The 22405-nt window shown below is 47.2% G+C and overlaps 2 protein-coding genes across 3 annotated transcripts in view; one reads left to right on the top strand and one right to left on the bottom strand.

The window, feature by feature from the left end:
* LOC146043056 (F-box only protein 44-like) overlaps window positions 1–22405 on the top strand; it is a 53620-nt gene that overhangs the window by 19366 nt on the left and 11849 nt on the right. The window lies entirely within an intron of this gene.
* The window catches only part of FBXO44 (F-box protein 44), a 29686-nt gene continuing 18009 nt past the window's right edge, over window positions 10729–22405 (bottom strand). The window contains exon 6 of the mRNA XM_083163442.1: window positions 10729–11314. Within this exon, the coding sequence (XP_083019568.1) occupies window positions 11165–11314 (150 nt within the window). The 3' untranslated portion in view covers window positions 10729–11164. The remainder of the gene's footprint in view (window positions 11315–22405) is intronic.

Below are 22405 nucleotides of genomic sequence, written 5' to 3'. Positions count from 1 at the left end.
TGGGTATTATTGTCACGCAGCGGTGATGTTCCTGTATTAGATGTGGAACCGTACAGTATTTGGTTTCTGCCATTGGGTATTATTGTCACGCAGTGGTGATGTTCCTGTATTAGATGTGGAACCATACAGTATTTGGTTTCTGCCATTGGGTATTACTGTCACGCAGCGGTGATGTTCCTGTATTAGATGTGGAACCATGCAGTATTTGGTTTCTGCCATTGGGTATTACTGTCACGCAGCGGTGATGTTCCTGTATTAGATGCGGAACCATACAGTATTTGGTTTCTGCCATTGGGTATTATTGTCACGCAGCGGTGATGTTCCTGTATTAGATGCGGAACCATACAGTATTTGGTTTCTGCCATTGGGTATTATTGTCACGCAGTGGTGATGTTCCTGTATTAGATGTGGAACTATACAGTATTTGGTTTCTGCCATTGGGTATTATTGTCACGCAGTGGTGATGTTCCTGTATTAGATGTGGAACCATACAGTATTTGGTTTCTGCCATTGGGTATTACTGTCACACAGCGATGATGTTCCTGTATTAGATGTGGAACCATACAGTATTTGGTTTCTGCCATTGGGTATTATTGTCACACAGCGGTGATGTTCCTGTATTAGATGTGGAACCATACAGTATTTGGTTTCTGCCATTGGGTATTACTGTCACACAGTGGTGATGTTCCTGTATTAGATGTGGAACCATACAGTATTTGGTTTCTGCCATTGGGTATTACTGTCACACAGCGGTGATGTTCCTGTATTAGATGTGGAACCATACAGTATTTGGTTTCTGCCATTGGGTATTATTGTCACACAACGGTGATGTTCCTGTATTAGATGTGGAACCATACAGTATTTGGTTTCTGCCATTGGGTATTATTGTCACACAGTGGTGATGTTCCTGTATGAGATGCGGAACCATACAGTATTTGGTTTCTGCCATTGGGTATTATTGTCACACAGTGGTGATCAGACGTGTTCCTGTATTACATGTGGAACCATACAGTATTTGGTTTCTGCCATTGGGTATTATTGTCACGCAGTGGTGATCAGACGTGTTCCTGTATTAGATGTGGAACCATACAGTATTTGGTTTCTGCCATTGGGTATTATTGTCACACAGTGGTGATGTTCCTGTATTAGATGTGGAACCATACAGTATTTGGTTTCTGCCATTGGGTATTACTGTCACACAGGGATGATGTTCCTGTATTAGATGTGGAACCATACAGTATTTGGTTTCTGCCATTGGGTATTATTGTCACACAGCGATGATGTTCCTGTATTAGATGTGGAACCATACAGTATTTGGTTTCTGCCATTGGGTATTATTGTCACGCAGTGGTGATGTTCCTGTATTAGATGTGGAACCATACAGTATTTGGTTTCTGCCATTGGGTATTATTGTCACACAGCGATGATGTTCCTGTATTAGATGTGGAACCATACAGTATTTGGTTTCTGCCATTGGGTATTACTGTCACACAGCGATGATGTTCCTGTATTAGATGTGGAACCATACAGTATTTGGTTTCTGCCATTGGGTATTATTGTCACACAGCGATGATGTTCCTGTATTAGATGCGGAACCATACAGTATTTGGTTTCTGCCATTGGGTATTACTGTCACACAGTGGTGATGTTCCTGTATTAGATGTGGAACCATACAGTATTTGGTTTCTGCCATTGGGTATTATTGTCACACAGCGATGATGTTCCTGTATTAGATGTGGAACCATACAGTATTTGGTTTCTGCCATTGGGTATTATTGTCACGCAGAGGTGATGTTCCTGTATTAGATGTGGAACCATACAGTATTTGGTTTCTGCCATTGGGTATTATGTCACAAAGTGGTGATCAGACGTGTTCCTGTATTAGATGTGGAACCATACAGTATTTGGTTTCTGCCATTGGGTATTAATGTCACACAGTGGTGATCAGACGTGTTCCTGTATTAGATGCGGAACCATACAGTATTTGGTTTCTGCCATTGGGTATTATTGTCACACAGCGATGATGTTCCTGTATTAGATGCGGAACCATACAGTATTTGGTTTCTGCCATTGGGTATTATTGTCACACAGCGATGATGTTCCTGTATTAGATGCGGAACCATACAGTATTTGGTTTCTGCCATTGGGTATTATTGTCACACAGCGATAAAGTTCCTGTATTAGATGCGGAACCATACAGTATTTGGTTTCTGCCATTGGGTATTATTGTCACACAGTGGTGATGTTCCTGTATTAGATGTGGAACCATACAGTATTTGGTTTCTGCCATTGGGTATTATTGTCACACAGCGATGATGTTCCTGTATTAGATGTGGAACCATACAGTATTTGGTTTCTGCCATTGGGTATTACTGTCACACAGTGGTGATGTTCCTGTATTAGATGTGGAACCATACAGTATTTGGTTTCTGCCATTGGGTATTACTGTCACACAGCGATGATGTTCCTGTATTAGATGTGGAACCATACAGTATTTGGTTTCTGCCATTGGGTATTACTGTCACACAGTGGTGATGTTCCTGTATTAGATGTGGAACCATACAGTATTTGGTTTCTGCCATTGGGTATTACTGTCACACAGTGGTGATGTTCCTGTATTAGATGCGGAACCATACAGTATTTGGTTTCTGCCATTGGGTATTACTGTCACATAGCGATGATGTTCCTGTATTAGATGCGGAACCATACAGTATTTGGTTTCTGCCATTGGGTATTACTGTCACATAGCGATGATGTTCCTGTATTAGATGTGGAACCATACAGTATTTGGTTTCTGCCATTGGGTATTACTGTCACATAGCGATGATGTTCCTGTATTAGATGTGGAACCATACAGTATTTGGTTTCTGCCATTGGGTATTACTGTCACACAGCGATGATGTTCCTGTATTAGATGTGGAACCATACAGTATTTGGTGTCTGCCATTGGGTATTACTGTCACACAGCGATGATGTTCCTGTATTAGATGTGGAACCATACAGTATTTGGTTTCTGCCATTGGGTATTACTGTCACGCAGTGGTGATGTTCCTGTATTAGATGTGGAACCATACAGTATTTGGTTTCTGCCATTGGGTATTATTGTCACGCAGTGGTGATGTTCCTGTATTAGATGTGGAACCATACAGTATTTGGTTTCTGCCATTGGGTATTATTGTCACACAGCGATGATGTTCCTGTATTAGATGTGGAACCATACAGTATTTGGTTTCTGCCATTGGGTATTACTGTCACACAGCGATGATGTTCCTGTATTAGATGCGGAACCATACAGTATTTGGTTTCTGCCATTGGGTATTACTGTCACACAGCGATGATGTTCCTGTATTAGATGTGGAACCATACAGTATTTGGTTTCTGCCATTGGGTATTATTGTCACACAGTGGTGATGTTCCTGTATTACAGAGTGGAACCATACAGTATTTGGTTTCTGCCATTGGGTATTATTGTCACACAGCGATGATGTTCCTGTATTAGATGTGGAACCATACAGTATTTGGTTTCTGCCATTGGGTATTATTGTCACGCAGAGGTGATGTTCCTGTATTAGATGTGGAACCATACAGTATTTGGTTTCTGCCATTGGGTATTATGTCACAAAGTGGTGATCAGACGTGTTCCTGTATTAGATGTGGAACCATACAGTATTTGGTTTCTGCCATTGGGTATTAATGTCACACAGTGGTGATCAGACGTGTTCCTGTATTAGATGCGGAACCATACAGTATTTGGTTTCTGCCATTGGGTATTATTGTCACACAGCGATGATGTTCCTGTATTAGATGCGGAACCATACAGTATTTGGTTTCTGCCATTGGGTATTATTGTCACACAGCGATGATGTTCCTGTATTAGATGCGGAACCATACAGTATTTGGTTTCTGCCATTGGGTATTATTGTCACACAGCGATAAAGTTCCTGTATTAGATGCGGAACCATACAGTATTTGGTTTCTGCCATTGGGTATTATTGTCACACAGTGGTGATGTTCCTGTATTAGATGTGGAACCATACAGTATTTGGTTTCTGCCATTGGGTATTATTGTCACACAGCGATGATGTTCCTGTATTAGATGTGGAACCATACAGTATTTGGTTTCTGCCATTGGGTATTACTGTCACACAGTGGTGATGTTCCTGTATTAGATGTGGAACCATACAGTATTTGGTTTCTGCCATTGGGTATTACTGTCACACAGCGATGATGTTCCTGTAGTAGATGTGGAACCATTCAGTATTTGGTTTCTGCCATTGGGTATTATTGTCCCACAGTGGTGATGTTCCTGTATTAGATGTGGAACCATACAGTATTTGGTTTCTGCCATTGGGTATTACTGTCACACAGTGGTGATGTTCCTGTATTAGATGTGGAACCATACAGTATTTGGTTTCTGCCATTGGGTATTACTGTCACACAGTGGTGATGTTCCTGTATTAGATGCGGAACCATACAGTATTTGGTTTCTGCCATTGGGTATTACTGTCACATAGCGATGATGTTCCTGTATTAGATGTGGAACCATACAGTATTTGGTTTCTGCCATTGGGTATTACTGTCACATAGCGATGATGTTCCTGTATTAGATGTGGAACCATACAGTATTTGGTTTCTGCCATTGGGTATTACTGTCACATAGCGATGATGTTCCTGTATTAGATGTGGAACCATACAGTATTTGGTTTCTGCCATTGGGTATTACTGTCACACAGCGATGATGTTCCTGTATTAGATGTGGAACCATACAGTATTTGGTGTCTGCCATTGGGTATTACTGTCACACAGCGATGATGTTCCTGTATTAGATGTGGAACCATACAGTATTTGGTTTCTGCCATTGGGTATTACTGTCACGCAGTGGTGATGTTCCTGTATTAGATGTGGAACCATACAGTATTTGGTTTCTGCCATTGGGTATTATTGTCACGCAGTGGTGATGTTCCTGTATTAGATGTGGAACCATACAGTATTTGGTTTCTGCCATTGGGTATTATTGTCACACAGCGATGATGTTCCTGTATTAGATGTGGAACCATACAGTATTTGGTTTCTGCCATTGGGTATTACTGTCACACAGCGATGATGTTCCTGTATTAGATGCGGAACCATACAGTATTTGGTTTCTGCCATTGGGTATTACTGTCACACAGTGGTGATGTTCCTGTATTAGATGGGGAACCATACAGTATTTGGCTTCTGCCATTGGGTATTACTGTCACACAGTGGTGATGTTCCTGTATTAGATGCGGAACCATACAGTATTTGGCTTCTGCCATTGGGTATTATTGTCACGCAGTGGTGATGTTCCTGTATTAGATGTGGAACCATACAGTATTTGGTTTCTGCCATTGGGTATTATTGTCACGCAGTGGTGATGTTCCTGTATTAGATGTGGAACCATACAGTATTTGGTTTCTGCCATTGGGTATTATTGTCACACAGTGGTGATGTTCCTGTATTAGATGCGGAACCATACAGTATTTGGTTTCTGCCATTGGGTATTACTGTCACACAGTGGTGATGTTCCTGTATTAGATGTGGAACCATACAGTATTTGGTTTCTGCCTTTGGGTATTATTGTCACACAGTGGTGATGTTCCTGTATTAGATGTGGAACCATACAGTATTTGGTTTCTGCCATTGGGTATTATTGTCACACAGTGGTGATGTTCCTGTATTAGATGTGGAACCATACAGTATTTGGTTTCTGCCATTGGGTATTATTGTCACACAGCGATGATGTTCCTGTATTAGATGTGGAACCATACAGTATTTGGTTTCTGCCATTGGGTATTATTGTCACACAGTGGTGATGTTCCTGTATTACAGAGTGGAACCATACAGTATTTGGTTTCTGCCATTGGGTATTATTGTCACACAGTGGTGATGTTCCTGTATTAGATGTGGAACCATACAGTATTTGGTGTCTGCCATTGGGTATTACTGTCACACAGTGGTGATGTTCCTGTATTAGATGTGGAACCATACAGTATTTGGTGTCTGCCATTGGGTATTACTGTCACACAGTGGTGATCAGACGTGTTCCTGTATTACATGTGGAACCGTACAGTATTTTCAGAGTTTCCCTATGTATTTGGTGCCACACTGTCAGTCGGACCCAGTGGGATGCCATTTCCGGATGGGACCGGGTGTGTATACTGAGCGTGGGCAGTTGCTAAATCCAAGTGGGCTAAAGGACCTTTCACGTCCAGGTCGACATTGACAGAAGGTCGACATGGGTCATGGTTAACATGAAAAAGGTTGATATTTCTCACATTTTATTTGCTTTTATGTCCACTTATGTCGACATGGACATCATCTAAATGTACCGCTGTGCTCGCCATGCTTCGGGCATGGTGCCTCACTGTGCTTAGCACACTATTCTATTCTCACGCTCTGCCCACTGGGATAGCAAAGTAGGAAAAAACGCCTTTAAAAAATAAAAAAAATGAAAAACTCATATTGACCATTTCCGTGCCGACCTTAAGCTTGTGTCTTCCTGGCTGCTACAGCCGACTGCAGCATCCAAAGCTCTTCTTGCATCAACTACACGGACCCTCATCTCCAGCGCCGATGGATCAAATGTCAGCATAGCGTGTGAGGGCGGCGCAGTAGAAGGCTTCCTCCGTGCGCCACATACTCACTGTGACCCAGCGTTTCCTCCACACCGTGTGATGTCACAACGCCTCCTCTGCTGCAGAAGTCTGTCTCTTGGTGTAAGGTCCCAGGCCAGGGGCTGGCAAAGGTTTAGGAGCTTAATAATGCCCCTACTGACTTTGATTAAAATGGATTGGCAGCCTAGAGCAGTGTCAGACATAGCGTACGTCCAAGGTTCCCCACACTGCGCACATACTGCCCCAGCCTGCACACTCTACCACTACTTGGCCAGCAGGAGCAGGGCAAAGTAGTGCTGTGACTCGCGGGCGGGACCTAAAATATGCACCATCACTAGATTTTAGTTAAAATATGCAATAACCAGTGAAAATGGGCAAAATATGCATATGCAAATGCGTATAATCCTGTCTCTAATGATAAATGTCAATCTGAAATTAAATACATTACGCATAACGGTACACGGAGATTAGTATGTGCACCACCCCGCTCAGAGATTAGTATGCGCACAGCAATTAGTACACAGAGATTAGATTTGTGCACCACCCCACTCAGAGATTAGTACAGGCACCAACACTACCACACTGGGGGTGTGTGTGTGTGTGTGTGTGTGTGTGTGCACACCACCACACCGGGTGAGAGCAGTGCACGGAGATTAGTTTTGTGCACCACCACGGCGGATGAGAGTGTTGCACAGAGATTAGTATGTACACCACCATGCCTAGGGAGAGTGAACCACGCAGGTTAGCACAGTATGTGCACCACCATGCCAGATGAGAACGGTACACAGGGATGAATAAATGCGCCATCACACTTGGGAGGGCGGTACAAGCAGGATAGTATGTGCACCACCACGCTCAGCGATTTCTATGTGCATGGAGATTAATTTTGTGCATCACCATGGCGGATAAGAGTAGTGCACGAAGATTAGTATGTGTACCACCCTGCTCAGAGATTAGTATACGCACGGCGATTAGTACATACACCACCATGCTCAGAGATTAGTACAGGCACCACCACCACCATGCCGAAGGAGAGTGGTGCATGGAGATTAGTATGTGTACCACCATGCCGGATGAGACCAGTGCATGGAGATTAGTTTTGTGCACCACCACGGCGGATGAGAGTGTTGCACAGAGATTAGTATGTGCACCACCATGCCTGGGGAGAGCGAAGCACGCAGGTAAGCACAGTATGTGCACCACCATGCCGGATGAGAACGGTGCACAGAGATTAATAAATGTGCCACCACGCTGGGGAGGGCGGTGCAAGCAGGATAGTATGTGCACCACCAAACCGGGTGAGAGCAGTGCACGGAGATTAGTTTTGTGCACCACCACGGCGGATGAGAGCGGTGCACAGAGATTAGTATGTGCACCACCACGCTGGGGAGGGTGGTGCAAGCAGGATAGTATGTGCACCACCACGCTCAGGGATTTGTATGTGCATGGAGATTAGTTTTATGCATCACCATGGCGGATAAGAGTAGTGCACGGAGATTAGTATGTGTACCACCCTGCTCAGAGATTAGTATGCGCACAGCGATTAGTACATACACCACCATGCTCAGAGATTAGTACAGGCACCACCACCACCATGCCGGTGGAGAGTGTGCTGAGATTAATAAATGTGCCAGCACGCCAAGAGTGATTAGTATGTGCACAACCACGCCTGGGGAGAGCGAAGCATGCAGGTTAGTACAGTATGTGCACCACCATGCCGGATGAGAACGGTGCACAGAAATAATGCGCCACCACGCTGGGGAGAGTGGTGCAAGCAGGATAGTATGTGCACCACCACGCTCAGAGATTTGTTAGTACACCACCACACTGTGTGAGAATGGTTCACGGAGATTAGTATATGCACCACCACGCTCAGAGATTTGTATGTGCACCACCACACCGGGTGAGAGCAGTGCTCGGAGATTAGTTTTGTGGGTACTTATGTATTATCTGGGCTCCCATGTTAAATGCACCCCATTTTTTCATACCCCTACTATCCAACTACGCATGGAGTTGATTTTATATAGTGTGGCGAGCGCAGCGAGCCACCGTGCCCGAAGCGTGGCGAGCGCAGCGAGCCCCGCGAGGGGACACGGTCTCATAAGAAAAACGGGAGCCCAGTTATTACATAAGTACCGTTTTGTGCACCACCACCACGGCAGATGAGAGTGGTGCACGGAGATTAGTATGTGCACCACCCCGCTCAGAGATTAATATGCGCATGGCGATTAGTACATACAGCACCCTGCTCAGAGATTAGTACATGCACCCCCATGCCAGATGAGAATGGTGCACTGAGATTAATAATTGCGCCACCACGCCAAGAATGGTGCAAGCAGGATAGTATGTGCACCACCACACTCAGCAATTTGTATGTACACCACCATGCCGAGTGAGTGCACGGAGATTAGTATGTGCACCACCACACCAGGAAAAGTGTTGCATTCAGATTAGTATGTGCAGCACCGTGCTCAGAGATGAGTACAGGCACCACCACGCCGGGGGGAGAGTGGTGCATGGAGATTAGTATGTGCACCACCACACCGGGTGAGAGCAGTGCATGGAGATTAGTATATGCACCACCACGCTCAGAGATTAGTATGTGTGCAGCTATTAGTACAGTACATGCACCACCGTTCTCAGAGATTTGTACATGAACCACCATACCGGGAGAGAACAGTGCTCGGAGAGTGGTGCACGCAGGTTAGTATGTGCACCACCACACCAGATGAGAGCAGTGCACAGCAATTAGGATGTGCACTGCCACGTGAGAGTGGTGCACGCAGATTAGTACGTGCACCACCATGCTCAGAGATTACATGTACCACCATGCTCAGAGATTAGTTTGTGCACTCCACGTTGGGTGAGAGTGGTGCACGGCAAATAGTACATGCAATACCACGCTTAGAGATTACGTACACCACCACGCTCAGAGGTCAGTACATGCATCCCCATGTATCCCTCCTATTATCACTGCAGATTGTAAACTTGCGAGCAGGGCCCTCCTACCTCCATGTCAGTATCTACCCAGTTTGTTTGATCACTGTTGTTTCCAATTGTAAAGTGCAATGGAATATGCTGCACTATATAAGACACTGTAAATAAATAAAAAATAAAATTGTGAATGGTGCATGGAGATTTATATGTGCACCACCATGCTGGGTGAGAGTGGTGCATGGAGATTGGTATGTGCACCACCATGTGAGAGTGGTGCACGCAGATTAGTACGTGCACCACCACGCTCAGAGATTAGCACGTGCACCACCATGCTCAGAGATTAGTATGTGTGCCACCACGCTCAGAGATTAGTACGTGCACCACCATGCTCAGAGATTAGTACGTGCACCACCATGCTCAGAGATTAGTACGTGCACCCCCACGCTCAGAGATTAGTACGTGCACCACCACGCTCAGAGATTAGTACGTGCAACACCACGCTCAGAGATTAGTACGTGCACCTCCATGCTCAGAGATTAGTACATGTACCACCACATTCAGAAATTAGTACGTGCACCACCAAGCTCAGAGATTAGTACGTGCAACACCACGCTCAGAGATTAGTATGTGCACCACCACGCTCAGAGATTAGTACATGTACCTCCACACTCAGAGATTAGTACGTGCACCACCACGCTCAGAGATTAGTACATGCACCACCACGCTCAGAGATTAGTACATGTACCTCCACACTCAGAGATTAGTACGTGCACCACCACGTTCAGAGATTAGTACATGCACCACCATGCTCAGAGATTAGTACCTGCACCACCACGTGGGTTGAGAACAATGCACGGAGATAAGCATGTGCACCACCATGCTAGGGAGAGTGCTTCAGCTATGGTAGGGAGCAGAATGACTGTAGTGCAGATGGCTCGGTCTGTCCTTACCTACTAATAAGAAATCTGAGTAGACCGAAACCAAAGCAATACCGCATTTACATATCAGGTCTGCACACAAAGGAAGTAGCCAAGGTTTGGGGGGTTGGGACACAATCATGTCTGCCAGGAGTAACGTTGTGGCCATTCCCAAACGAGGAAGGTGTATGTACATAACCACACTGCTGGACGGTAACCACCTGGAACATACACAGTCAATAGTTTGATATGTTTATTCATAATTCTTAGGGTTAGACACTTAGGGGAGGGTTCAGATTAGGGCTACAAAACACAGGGTCAACATTTTATGTGTTGATCACTTGTGCGTCAACCTTTGACCCTGTTGACAGAAATGCATTTAATTTAACTGTTTACATATTGACGATCCGGTGTTGACCTATTGATTATCTGTCTAATAATCCTCCTCCATACAGGAGGCCCCCCAGGGGCCTCCGGGAGGAGCAGGATCGGGTACTGGTTAGTGCAATGCTAATAACAGTTCTAGTCGCTGCTGGGATCACATTATATGAGGAATATCGGATTACGGTCCGGGCTACGCGCAGCTTTCTGCAGCAGGATCCATTACTGGCAGCAACACAGAACCGGCTCAGCTCTCCGTCCGGGAATAGGTCAGATCTTCCTGTCACCACTGGATCACGCTGTGAGATTCCCAGGATCTACAATCACACTGCTGTTGGTCACTCTTATACCAAACCAGCCAGCCCAATACTGGATGTCCTGACCGCCGTGCTGGAAGTGTACATAGCGCACGCCATGGCCATAGTTGCTGAAGGTGTGCTCCACCTGGAAGGCAGAGAGGACACAGTACAGTGTCAGAGGAAGCAAGCACCGGCCTGGATGTGGCGTTCCCCTTATATTCACAGTACTACACAATATTTATATAGACCTGGAGCCGCAGATGTTGTGCGGAGTGCTTAGGAGACAAAGAGGAGCGCCAGTGACAGTACACCAGCCCCGTTCCCCAAATCATCCTCCTCCACAGCACCAAAGAGCAGCGCCAGTGACCGTACACCACCCCTTTCCCCATATCATCCTCCACAGTAAAAAAGAGGAGAGCCAATGACAATACACCACCCACTTCCCCATATCATCCTCCGCCACAGCACCAAATAAGAACACCAGTGACAGTACACCATCCCCTTCCTCATATCATCCTCCTCCACAGCACCGAAGAGGAGCCCCAGTGACAATACACCACCCACTTCCCCATATCATCCTCCTCCACGGCACAAAAGAAGAACAGCAGTGACAGTACACCATTCCCTTTCCCATATCATCCTCCTCCACAGCACCGAAGAGGAGCCCCAGTGACAATACACCACCCACTTCCTCATATCATCCTCCTCCACGGCACCAAAGAAGAACACCAGTGACAGTACACCATTCCCTTTCCCATATCATCCTCCTCCACAGCACCGAAGAAGGACACCAGTGACAGTACACCATCCCCTTCCTCATATCATCCTCCTCCACAGCACCAAAGAAGGACACCAGTGACAGTACACCATTCCCTTTCCCATATCATCCTCCTCCACAGCACCGAAGAAGCACACCAGTGACAGTACACCATCCCCTTCCTCATATCATCCTCCTCCACAGCACCAAAGAAGCGCACCAGTGACAATACACCACCCACTTCCCCATATCATCCTCCTCCACAGCACCGAAGAAGGGCGCCAGTGACAAAACACCACTCACTTCCCTATATCATCCTCCTCCACAGCACCGAACAAGTACACCAGTGACAGTACACCATCCACTTCCTCATATCATCCTCCTCCTCCACAGCATCGAAGAGGAGCCCCAGTGACAATACACCACCCACTTCCCCATATCATCCTCCTCCACGGCCCCAAAGAAGAACACCAGTGACAGTACACCATTCCCTTTCCCATATCATCCTCCTCCACAACACCGAAGAAGCACACCAGTGACAGTACACCATCCCCTTCCTCATATCATCCTCCACAGCACCGAAGAAGAACATCAGTGACAGTACACCATCCACTTCCTCATATCATCCTCCTTCACGGCACCAAAGAAGCACACCAGTGACAGTACACCATCCCCTTCCTCATATCATCCTTCTCCACGGCACCAAAGTAGAACACCAGTGACAATACACCACCCACTTCCCCATATCATCCTCCTCCACAGCACCAAAGAAGAAGACCAGTGACAGTACACCATCCCCTTCCTCATATCATCCTCCACAGCACCGAAGAAGAACACCAGTGACAGTACACCATCCACTTCCTCATATCATCCTCCCTCACGGCACCAAAGAAGCACACCAGTGACAGTACACCATACCCTTCCTCATATCATCCTCCACAGCACCGAAGAAGAACACCAGTGACAGTACACCATCCACTTCCTCATATCATCCTCCTTCACGGCACCAAAGAAGCACACCAGTGACAGTACACCATCCACTTCCTCATATCATCCTCCTTCACGGCACCAAAGAAGCACACCAGTGACAGTACACCATCCCCTTCCTCATATCATCCTCCACAGCACCGAAGAAGCACACCAGTGACAGTACACCATCCCCTTCCTCATATCATCCTCCTCCACGGCACCGAAGAAGTGCGCCAGTGACAGTACACCATTCCCTTTCCCATATCATCCTCCTCCACAGCACTGAAGTAGAGTGCCAGTGACAATACACCATCCCCTTCCTCATATAATCCTCCTCCACAGCACCGAAGAAGAACACCAGTGACAGTACACCACCCACTTCCCCATATCATCCTCCTCCACAGCACCGAAGAAGAACACCAGTGACAGTACACCATTCCCTTTCCCATATCATCCTCCTCCACAGCACTGAAGAACACCAGTGACAATAAACCACCCACTTCCTCATATCATCCTCCACAGCACCGAAGAAGGACACCAGTGACAGTACACCATCCCCTTCCTCATATCATCCTCCTCCACAGCACCAAAGAAGGACACCAGTGACAGTACACCATTCCCTTTCCCATATCATCCTCCTCCACAACACCGAAGAAGCACACCAGTGACAGTACACCATCCCCTTCCTCATATCATCCTCCACAGCACCGAAGAAGAACATCAGTGACAGTACACCATCCACTTCCTCATATCATCCTCCTTCACGGCACCAAAGAAGCACACCAGTGACAGTACACCATCCCCTTCCTCATATCATCCTTCTCCACGGCACCAAAGTAGAACACCAGTGACAATACACCACCCACTTCCCCATATCATCCTCCTCCACAGCACCAAAGAAGAAGACCAGTGACAGTACACCATCCCCTTCCTCATATCATCCTCCACAGCACCGAAGAAGAACACCAGTGACAGTACACCATCCACTTCCTCATATCATCCTCCCTCACGGCACCAAAGAAGCACACCAGTGACAGTACACCATACCCTTCCTCATATCATCCTCCACAGCACCGAAGAAGAACACCAGTGACAGTACACCATCCACTTCCTCATATCATCCTCCTTCACGGCACCAAAGAAGCACACCAGTGACAGTACACCATCCACTTCCTCATATCATCCTCCTTCACGGCACCAAAGAAGCACACCAGTGACAGTACACCATCCCCTTCCTCATATCATCCTCCACAGCACCGAAGAAGCACACCAGTGACAGTACACCATCCCCTTCCTCATATCATCCTCCTCCACGGCACCGAAGAAGTGCGCCAGTGACAGTACACCATTCCCTTTCCCATATCATCCTCCTCCACAGCACTGAAGTAGAGTGCCAGTGACAATACACCATCCCCTTCCTCATATAATCCTCCTCCACAGCACCGAAGAAGAACACCAGTGACAGTACACCACCCACTTCCCCATATCATCCTCCTCCACAGCACCGAAGAAGAACACCAGTGACAGTACACCATTCCCTTTCCCATATCATCCTCCTCCACAGCACTGAAGAACACCAGTGACAATAAACCACCCACTTCCTCATATCATCCTCCACAGCACCGAAGAAGGACACCAGTGACAGTACACCATCCCCTTCCTCATATCATCCTCCTCCACAGCACCAAAGAAGGACACCAGTGACAGTACACCATTCCCTTTCCCATATCATCCTCCTCCACAGCACCGAAGAAGCACACCAGTGACAGTACACCATCCCCTTCCTCATATCATCCTCCTCCACAGCACCAAAGAAGCGCACCAGTGACAATACACCACCCACTTCCCCATATCATCCTCCTCCACAGCACCGAAGAAGGGCGCCAGTGACAAAACACCACTCACTTCCCTATATCATCCTCCTCCACAGCACCGAACAAGTACACCAGTGACAGTACACCATCCACTTCCTCATATCATCCTCCTCCTCCACAGCATCGAAGAGGAGCCCCAGTGACAATACACCACCCACTTCCCCATATCATCCTCCTCCACGGCCCCAAAGAAGAACACCAGTGACAGTACACCATTCCCTTTCCCATATCATCCTCCTCCACAACACCGAAGAAGCACACCAGTGACAGTACACCATCCCCTTCCTCATATCATCCTCCACAGCACCGAAGAAGAACATCAGTGACAGTACACCATCCACTTCCTCATATCATCCTCCTTCACGGCACCAAAGAAGCACACCAGTGACAGTACACCATCCCCTTCCTCATATCATCCTTCTCCACGGCACCAAAGTAGAACACCAGTGACAATACACCACCCACTTCCCCATATCATCCTCCTCCACAGCACCAAAGAAGAAGACCAGTGACAGTACACCATCCCCTTCCTCATATCATCCTCCACAGCACCGAAGAAGAACACCAGTGACAGTACACCATCCACTTCCTCATATCATCCTCCCTCACGGCACCAAAGAAGCACACCAGTGACAGTACACCATACCCTTCCTCATATCATCCTCCACAGCACCGAAGAAGCACACCAGTGACAGTACACCATCCACTTCCTCATATCATCCTCCTTCACGGCACCAAAGAAGCACACCAGTGACAGTACACCATCCACTTCCTCATATCATCCTCCTTCACGGCACCAAAGAAGCACACCAGTGACAGTACACCATCCCCTTCCTCATATCATCCTCCACAGCACCGAAGAAGCACACCAGTGACAGTACACCATCCCCTTCCTCATATCATCCTCCTCCACGGCACCGAAGAAGTGCGCCAGTGACAGTACACCATTCCCTTTCCCATATCATCCTCCTCCACAGCACTGAAGTAGAGTGCCAGTGACAATACACCATCCCCTTCCTCATATAATCCTCCTCCACAGCACCGAAGAAGAACACCAGTGACAGTACACCACCCACTTCCCCATATCATCCTCCTCCACAGCACCGAAGAAGAACACCAGTGACAGTACACCATTCCCTTTCCCATATCATCCTCCTCCACAGCACTGAAGAACACCAGTGACAATAAACCACCCACTTCCTCATATCATCCTCTACAGCACCGAAGAAGCACACCAGTGACAGTACACCACCCACTTCCCCATATCATCCTCCTCCAAGGCACCGAAGAACACCAGTGATTGTACACCACCCACTTCCCCATATCATCCTCCTCCACAGCACCGAAGAACACCACCCCTTTTCCCATATCATCCTCCTCCACAGCACTGAAGAAGCGCACCAGTGACAATACACCACCCACTTCCTCATATCATCCTCTACAGCACCGAAAAAGCACACCAGTGACAGTACACCACCCACTTCCCCATATCATCCTCCTCCAAGGCACCGAAGAACACCAGTGACAGTACACCATCCCCTTTCCCATATCATCCTCCTCCACAGCACTGAAGAACACCAGTGACAATACACCACCCACTTCCCCATATCATCCTCCTCCACAGCACCGAAGAAGTACACCAGTGACAATACACCACGCACTTCCTCATATCATCCTCCACAGCACCGAAGAAGAAAACCAGTGACAGTACACCATCCCCTTCCTCATATCATCCTCCTCCACAGCCCCGAAGAAGAACACCAGTGACAGTACACCATCCCTTTCCCATATCATCCTCCTCCACAGCCCCGAAGAAGAACACCAGTGACAGTACACCATCCCTTTCCCATATCATCCTCCTCCACAGCACCGAAGTAGAGTGCCAGTGACAATACACCATCCCCTTCCTCATATCATCCTCCTCCACAGCCCCGAAGAAGAACACCAGTGACAGTACACCATCCCCTTCCTCATATCATCCTCCTCCACAGCACCGAAGAAGCGCACCAGTGACAGTACACCATTCCCTTTCCCATATCATCCTCCACAGCCCCGAAGAAGAACACCAGTGACAGTACACCATTCCCTTTCCCATATCCTCCTCCACAGCACCGAAGAAGCGCACCAGTGACAGTACACCAGTATCTGGACTGATCATAGAATGACTCAACGTAAACAGTCGTATGTTCGACCACTAATGGTTGACATGGTCAAAAGGTCGACATGAAAAAGGTCAACATGCATTTTTTTTACTACATTTTTAGCCGATATGTGCCGACAGGTGGTATTTCATGCCCTGCCATCCACTAGGACGTGGTGGGAGAATAAAATAGTGTGCCGAGCGTAGCATGTCGACATAGACACCCTAAAAACATTAAAACTCATGTCAACCTTTTTCCATGTCGATCTTTTTTGATGTTGACATTTTAACCCTGTCCACCCTTGGACTCTGAGCGATCCCACAATGATAAAGAGTATTGAACTTCCTCTTACATGAAGCAATTTCCGTAAGGTAAATATTCCGGTCTAATTCCGAAGGAATTCTGAAAAACTCAGAAAAAGCAAAACATTGTGCAGATGGTAGAACACCAAAAGGATGTAATTGTAGGATTTCACTCACATGCTGAATGGTATTAAACATGGCAGAAAACGGACACTGAGGTCCTGCATATATCACTCCAATGACAGTACACCATTCCCTTCTCCATATCATCATCCCCCTCCTCCACAGCACCAATGACAGTACACCATTCCCTTCTTCATATCATCCTCCTCCTCCACAACACCAATGACAGAACACCATTCCCTTCTCCATATCATCATCCTCCTCCTCCACAGCACCAATGACAGTACACCATTCCCTTCTCCATATCATCCTCCTCCTCCTCCACAGCACCAATGACAATACACCATTCCCTTCTCCATATCATCATCTGCCTCCTCCACAGCACCAATGACAGTACACCATTCCCTTCTCCATATCATCATCCTCCTCCACAGCACCAATGACAGTACACCATTCCCTTCTCCATATCATCATCTGCCTCCTCCACAGCACCAATGACAGTACACCATTCCCTTCTCCATATCATCATCCTCCTCCACAGCACCAATGACAGTACACCATTCCCTTCTCCATATCATCATCCCCCTCCTCCACAGCACCAATGACAGTACACCATTCCCTTCTTCATATCATCCTCCTCCTCCACAACACCAATGACAGAACACCATTCCCTTCTCCATATCATCATCCTCCTCCTCCACAGCACCAATGACAGTACACCATTCCCTTCTCCATATCATCATCCTCCTCCTCCACAGCACCAATGACAATACACCATTCCCTTCTCCATATCATCATCTGCCTCCTCCACAGCACCAATGACAGTACACCATTCCCTTCTCCATATCATCATCCTCCTCCACAGCACCAATGACAGTACACCATTCCCTTCTCCATATCATCATCCTCCTTCTCCACAGCACCAATGACAGTACACCATTCCCTTCTCCATATCATCATCATCCTCCTCCTCCACAGCACCAATGACAATACACCATTCCCTTCTCCATATCATCATCATCATCCTCCTCCTCCACAGCACCAATGACAGTACACCATTCCCTTCTCCATATCATCATCCTCCTCCTCCACAGCACCAATGACAGTACACCATTCCCTTCTCCATATCATCATCCTCCTCCACAGCACCAATGACAGTACACCATTCCCTTCTCCATATCATCCTCCTCCTCCTCCACAACACCAATGACAGTACACCATTCCCTTCTCCATATCATGATCCTCCTCCTCCACAGCACCAATGACAATACACCATTCCCTTCTCCATATCATCCTCCTCCTCCTCCACCACAGCACCAATGACAATACACCATTCCCTTCTCCATATCATCATCCTCCTCCTCCACAGCACCAATGACAGTACACCATTCCCTTCTCCATATCATCCTCCTCCTCCACAACACCAATGACAGTACACCATTCCCTTCTCCATATCATCATCCTCCTCCTCCTCCACAGCACCAATGACAGTACACCATTCCCTTCTTCATATCATCCTCCTCCTCCACAACACCAATGACAGAACACCATTCCCTTCTCCATATCATCATCCTCCTCCTCCACAGCACCAATGACAGTACACCATTCCCTTCTCCATATCATCCTCCTCCTCCTCCACAGCACCAATGACAATACATCATTCCCTTCTCCATATCATCTGCCTCCTCCACAGCACCAATGACAGTACACCATTCCCTTCTCCATATCATCATCCTCCTCCACAGCACCAATGACAGTACACCATTCCCTTCTCCATATCATCATCTGCCTCCTCCACAGCACCAATGACAGTACACCATTCCCTTCTCCATATCATCATCCTCCTCCACAGCACCAATGACAGTACACCATTCCCTTCTCCATATCATCATCCCCCTCCTCCACAGCACCAATGACAGTACACCATTCCCTTCTTCATATCATCCTCCTCCTCCACAACACCAATGACAGAACACCATTCCCTTCTCCATATCATCATCCTCCTCCTCCACAGCACCAATGACAGTACACCATTCCCTTCTCCATATCATCATCCTCCTCCTCCACAGCACCAATGACAATACACCATTCCCTTCTCCATATCATCATCTGCCTCCTCCACAGCACCAATGACAGTACACCATTCCCTTCTCCATATCATCATCCTCCTCCACAGCACCAATGACAGTACACCATTCCCTTCTCCATATCATCATCCTCCTTCTCCACAGCACCAATGACAGTACACCATTCCCTTCTCCATATCATCATCATCCTCCTCCTCCACAGCACCAATGACAATACACCATTCCCTTCTCCATATCATCATCATCATCCTCCTCCTCCACAGCACCAATGACAGTACACCATTCCCTTCTCCATATCATCATCCTCCTCCTCCACAGCACCAATGACAGTACACCATTCCCTTCTCCATATCATCATCCTCCTCCACAGCACCAATGACAGTACACCATTCCCTTCTCCATATCATCCTCCTCCTCCTCCACAACACCAATGACAGTACACCATTCCCTTCTCCATATCATCATCCTCCTCAGCACCAATGACAATACACCATTCCCTTCTCCATATCATCCTCCTCCTCCTCCACAGCACCAATGACAATACACCATTCCCTTCTCCATATCATCATCCTCCTCCTCCACAGCACCAATGACAGTACACCATTCCCTTCTCCATATCATCCTCCTCCTCCACAACACCAATGACAGTACACCATTCCCTTCTCCATATCATCATCCTCCTCCTCCTCCACAGCACCAATGACAGTACACCATTCCCTTCTCCATTTCATCCTCCTCCTCCTCCACAGCACCAATGACAGTACACCATTCCCTTCTCCATATCATCCTCCTCCTCCTCCACAGCACCAATGACAGTACACCATTCCCTTCTCCATATCATCCTCCTCCTCCTCCACAGCACCAATGACAGTACACCATTCCCTTCTCCATATCATCCTCCTCCTCCTTCACAGCACCAATGACAGTACACCATTCCCTTCTCCATATCATCCTCCTCCAGTGCACCAATGACAATACACCTCCCACTTCCCCATATCCTCCTCCTCCTCCTCCACAGCAGAATGGAGGAGCCTGCTCTCAAAGAAGTCAGCATAGGTGCCTTTGCTCCTGCGGACCCTCCTACATTACAATGTCGAGCTGTGTCACCAGGATGGACGAAAGAGAAAACTCATGTCAACCTTTTTCCATGTCGATCTTTTTGATGTCGACCTTTTTTTATGTTGACATCCTCCTCCACAGCACCAAAGAGGAGCACCAGTGACAGTACACCACCCCCTTCCCAATATCAACCTCCTACTCCACAGCACCAAAGAGGAGCGCCAGTGACAGTACACCACCCCCTTCCCAATTTCAACCTCCTACTCCACAGCACCAAACAGGAGCACCAGTGACAGTACACGACCCCCTTCCCAATATCAACCTCCGACTCCACAGCACCAAGGAGGAGCACCAGTGACAGTACAAAACCCCCTTCCCCATATCCTCCTAATTCACAGCAACAAAAAGCGCCAGTGACCGTACCCCACCACCTTCCCGATATCATCCTCCTATACTCCACCTCCACCACACCGAAGAGGAGCGCCAGTGACAGTATTTATTTATTATTTATTTAATAACAGGTTCTTATATAGCGCACACATATTCCGCAGCGCTGTACAGAGCATAGTTATGAGCAAAAACACATAACAACTTACAGTACAAGACAGTTTAGGACAAGTACATGGTTAATACAGATAGTTACATCAGGGGACAGGACACTGAAACAATCATCAGGGTGGCAGTGGTTTATAGATTCTAAGAAAGGCACAAGAGGAGAGAGGGCCCTGCTCGTGAGAGCTTACATTCTAAAGGGGAGGGTTAGACAGACTGGGGTGACACAGAAGGGGAAGAGGTGGGCATAAACAGGTTAGGATGAGAGATGGTCGGGTTTTATGCAGGAGGGTGGGAAGAGGTCAGCTTAGTCTTTGATATAGCATAGCAGCATAGAGGTGAGTGAGGGTAGAGGGAGAGAGATCAGGAGAGGAGCAGTAGATTCCAGTATTATCAGCATAGAGGTGAGTGAGGGTAGAGGGAGAGAGATCAGGAGAGGAGAGGTAGATTACAGTGTTATCAGCATAGAGGTGAGTGAGGGTAGAGGGAGAGAGATCAGGAGAGGAGCGGTAGATTCCAGTATTATCAGCGTAGAGGTGAGTGAGGATAGAGGGAGAGAGATCAGGAAAGGAGAGGTAGATTCCAGTGTTATCAGCGTAGAGGTGAGTGAGGGTAGAGGGAGAGAGATCAGGAGAGGAGCGGTAGATTCCAGTGTTATCAGCATAGAGGTGAGTGAGGGTAGAGGGAGAGAGATCAGGAGAGGAGCGGTAGATTACAGTGTTATCAGCGTAGAGGTGAGTGAGGATAGAGGGAGAGAGATCAGGAGAGGAGAGGTAGATTTCAGTATTATCAGCATAGATGTGAGTGAGGATAGAGGGAGAGTGATCAGGGAAGGAGCGGTAGATTTCATTATCATCAGCATAGAGGTGAGTGAGGATAGAGGGAGAGAGATCAGGAAAGGAGAGGTAGATTACAGTATTATCAGCATAGATGTGAGTGAGGATAGAGGGAGAGAGATCAGGAGAGGAGAGGTAGATTACAGTGTTATCAGCATAGAGGTGAGTGAGGACAGAGGGAGAGAGATCAGGACGGGAGCGGTAGATTACAGTGTTATCAGCATAGAGGTGAGTGAGGATAGAGGGAGAGAGATCAGGAGAGGAGAGGTAGATTTCATTATCATCAGCATAGAGGTGAGTGAGGATAGAGGGAGAGAGATCAGGAGAGGAGAGGTAGATTACAGTGTTATCAGCATAGAGGTGAGTGAGGATAGAGGGAGAGAGATCAGGAGAGGAGCGGTAGATTTCATTATCATCAGCATAGAGGTGAGTGAGGATAGAAGGAGAGAGATCAGGAAAGGAGAGGTAGATTCCAGTATTATCAGCATAGATGTGAGTGAGGATAGAGGGAGAGAGATCAGGAGAGGAGCGATAGA

This window comes from Crinia signifera, chromosome 19 (genome assembly GCF_055691185.1).
Source record: "Crinia signifera chromosome 19, ASM5569118v1, whole genome shotgun sequence".
Classification (NCBI taxonomy): Eukaryota; Metazoa; Chordata; class Amphibia; order Anura; family Myobatrachidae; genus Crinia; species Crinia signifera.
Note: the sequence above shows the minus strand (reverse complement) of the source record. Positions and strands in the feature narration are given on the sequence as shown.